This window comes from Limulus polyphemus, unplaced genomic scaffold (genome assembly GCF_000517525.1).
Source record: "Limulus polyphemus unplaced genomic scaffold, Limulus_polyphemus-2.1.2 Scaffold5211, whole genome shotgun sequence".
NCBI classification, from domain to species: Eukaryota; Metazoa; Arthropoda; class Merostomata; order Xiphosura; family Limulidae; genus Limulus; species Limulus polyphemus.
This window is the reverse complement of record NW_013670821.1, coordinates 1-3,109: the sequence shown is the minus strand read 5'-3', so window position 1 is coordinate 3,109 and position 3,109 is coordinate 1. Positions and strand designations below refer to the sequence as shown.

Genomic DNA, 3,109 nt, shown 5'->3' with positions numbered 1-3,109 from the left:
AGTACCTTGCAGTTAAATACTAAAAACTATTGTTATGATACAGGCACTTTCAGTTAAATACTAAAAATATTGTTATGATACAGGCACTTTCAGTTAAATACTAAAAATAATTATTATAGTACCTTGCAGTTAAATACTAAAAATATTGTTATGATACAGGCACTTCAGTTAAATACTAAAAATATTGTTATGATACAGGCACTTTCAGTTAAATACTAAAAATAATTATTATAGTACTTTACAGTTAAATACTAAAAATAATTATTAGTACCTTGCAGTTAAATACTAAAAATATTGTTATGATACAGGCACTTTCAGTTAAATACTAAAAATAATTATTATAGTACCTTGCAGTTAAATACTAAAAATTACTATTATAATACAGACGCTTGTAGTTAAATACTAAAATAATAGGAGTACAGGAGGTAAATTTGGATTCCATAATCTGGTAAGGACTAGTACTAGTATCATCCGGTGCTATAATATGATAATACTAGTGTCATCCAGATGGTATAATATTATAGTACTAGTGTTATCCGGTGCTATGATATGATAATACTAGTGTCATCCAGATGGTATAATATTATAGTACTAGTATCATCATATTATAGCACCGGATAGTACTATAATATTATACCATCTGGATGACACTAGTATTATCATATTATAGCACTAGATAACACTATGTACTATAATATTATACCATCTGGATGACACCAGTATTATCATATCATAGCACCGGATAAAACTAGTACTATAATATTATACCATCTGGATGACACTAGTATTTAATACTAGTGTCATCCAGATGGTATAATATTATAGAAAACTAGTACTATAATATTATCATATTATAGCACCGGATAATACTAGTGTCATCCAAACTAGTACTATAATATTATACCATCATCCGGTGCTATAATATGATAATACTAGTGTCATCCAGATGGTATAATATTATAGTACTAGTGTTATCCAGTGCTATAATATGATAATACTAGTGTCATCCAGATGGTATAATATTATAGTACTAGTTATCCGGTGCTATAATATGATAATACTAGTGTCATCCAGATGGTATAATATTATAGTACTAGTGTTATCCAGTTACTATGATATCATGTTACAATATCAACTGCTATAATATCATAGTATTTAGACGACAACAGACCGTGAAATCAGAATCCACCTGCTGTATATATATTTTAACACGTCCCTCAGGAGCCAAGGGGTGTCTTTACACTACAATTTGTTAAATATTAAAAGTAAGTTCAATCTGGAAATTCCCAGAGAGAGTGGTTTTGGACGTATCTTTTTGAGACAAGTTTTCGTTTGTTAATTGATAAATATTTAAGTGAAATACAGCATCCTCAAGTCTCCATACTAGCTAGTACTAAGGTCTACCTTCAGGGAGTAAATTCAGTATATATCAATAAAGCCACATTCTCAGCATCATTAATTAAACAATTTCCAACCTTTCATGCTTCTGCTATCACCTTTTTATTTCTAGCTCTCAATTGAGATACGAACGATTTCACCTGCGATTCGGTATGGAAAGTCGAAGCATCATGATAGTCAGCAGTATGATGAGCAGACAGGAACACTTTGAAAGCAGCTACAGACATAATATTGTACTCGGCTTGCTGCACAATATCTACTAAGGTGGTTCTAAACTGTTCCTGAATACCTCTGTGTGTCATTTGGAGACTATCATGCTTCTTGTGCTTGGCTGTTAAGCTCGTGATGTGCCGACGGATTTCAGTCACCTTCCCACTTCAACTCATTTTTCGCAACCCCTTCTTTTTAGCCAATATACATGTCCAACAAATATCAGTCCAAATAAAGAAAAACCGGATTGAGTAGTTTTGTTGTTGTTGTTGTTTTCCAACAACAACAAAAAAATATCCCCCACTGGCTCGTGAGGGGCCTGTTAATATTTAACTGTAAGCGAACCCTGTTTGGTATATGATCTGACCAACATTATTTTTTTGTTTCTGTAATTCATCGGTTCTACGAGTTACTATAAGATATTTGTTTGTCCATACTTAGGTCTTTCAATACACTCACAGGAGCGAGAGTAAACATATATTCCGTTCGTCCTCACAACGATAGTCAAGTCAGGTATTTCCGGTTTATTCCTGGATTTATATCACGATATTTTTCCTTTTTTTTTCTGTACAGTTCGCAGTTAAAAGTCCAGTCACTATAGTAATATAACACCAATGATGTGATTCTGTGAGTGAAAGTGTTGCTTGAAGAATGCTTTATAAAATAATAACGACAGCTTTGTAGTGCAGATATTGTATTATTTGTAATTATACGTTAATTGTAACTATGTGTGAAATGACTGCATTTGTAACTTAGGGTTACAAAACAAACAAACAATATTTATAATTACAACACAAATATATACATAAAAAACAAAGAAATCGAATATACAAATATAACACGAAAAAATGTAAACTTGGGCACAAGTGAAATAGATAAAATAGGTTTAACTCCAGTGAAGACTGTGTATTCGATTTGTTTGTTTCTTGTGTATTTATTCGTAATCTTATTTTAATTTGATGAATTATTTAAAAGTTATGGTTCTTCACGTGAAACTATCTTATAGGTCCGTGGCTTCTGCCTGGGTGGCCTACCCCCTGAACTCGATGATTGACGTCATGAATATGAAGAATGCAATCAGGTATAAGTAGTCTTAAGGCTATTGTAGAGATAAATAAATCATATTATGTAATTTTGATGTTTTAAATTCAGTAAAAAACGTTCAACAGTATAAACTGAATTGAAGTTAACAGAAAATATTATGTCTAATATCTTATTCAATTCATCGCTTTCTGGGAATTTCACCCTTCATTAGTTAACCCTAGACAGCCAGGCATGGCCAGGTGGACCTTAGGGCGTTTGACTCGCAATGTGAGGGTCGCGGGTTTGAATCCTCATCCCACCAAATATGCTCGCCCTTTCGTGCGTGGGGGCGTTATAATGTGGGGGTCAATCCCACTATTCGTCGGTAAAAGAGTAGCCCAAGGTTTGGCGGTGGATGATGATCACTAGCTGCCTTCCCTCTAGTATTTCACTACTAAATTAGGGACGGCTAACGCAG

At 33.3% G+C, this 3,109-nt stretch overlaps 1 protein-coding gene across 1 annotated transcript in view; it reads left to right on the top strand.

The window, feature by feature from the left end:
* The window catches only part of LOC106472276 (cadherin-86C-like), a gene marked incomplete at its 3' end in the record, with an annotated part of 32,797 nt that extends 30,108 nt beyond the window's left edge, over positions 1-2,689 (top strand). Inside the window, exons 17-18 of the mRNA XM_022400874.1 lie at positions 2,050-2,121; positions 2,615-2,689. Of these exons, the coding sequence (XP_022256582.1) occupies positions 2,050-2,121; positions 2,615-2,689 (147 nt within the window). The remainder of the gene's footprint in view (positions 1-2,049; positions 2,122-2,614) is intronic.
* Positions 2,690-3,109: the final 420 nt, after the last annotated feature.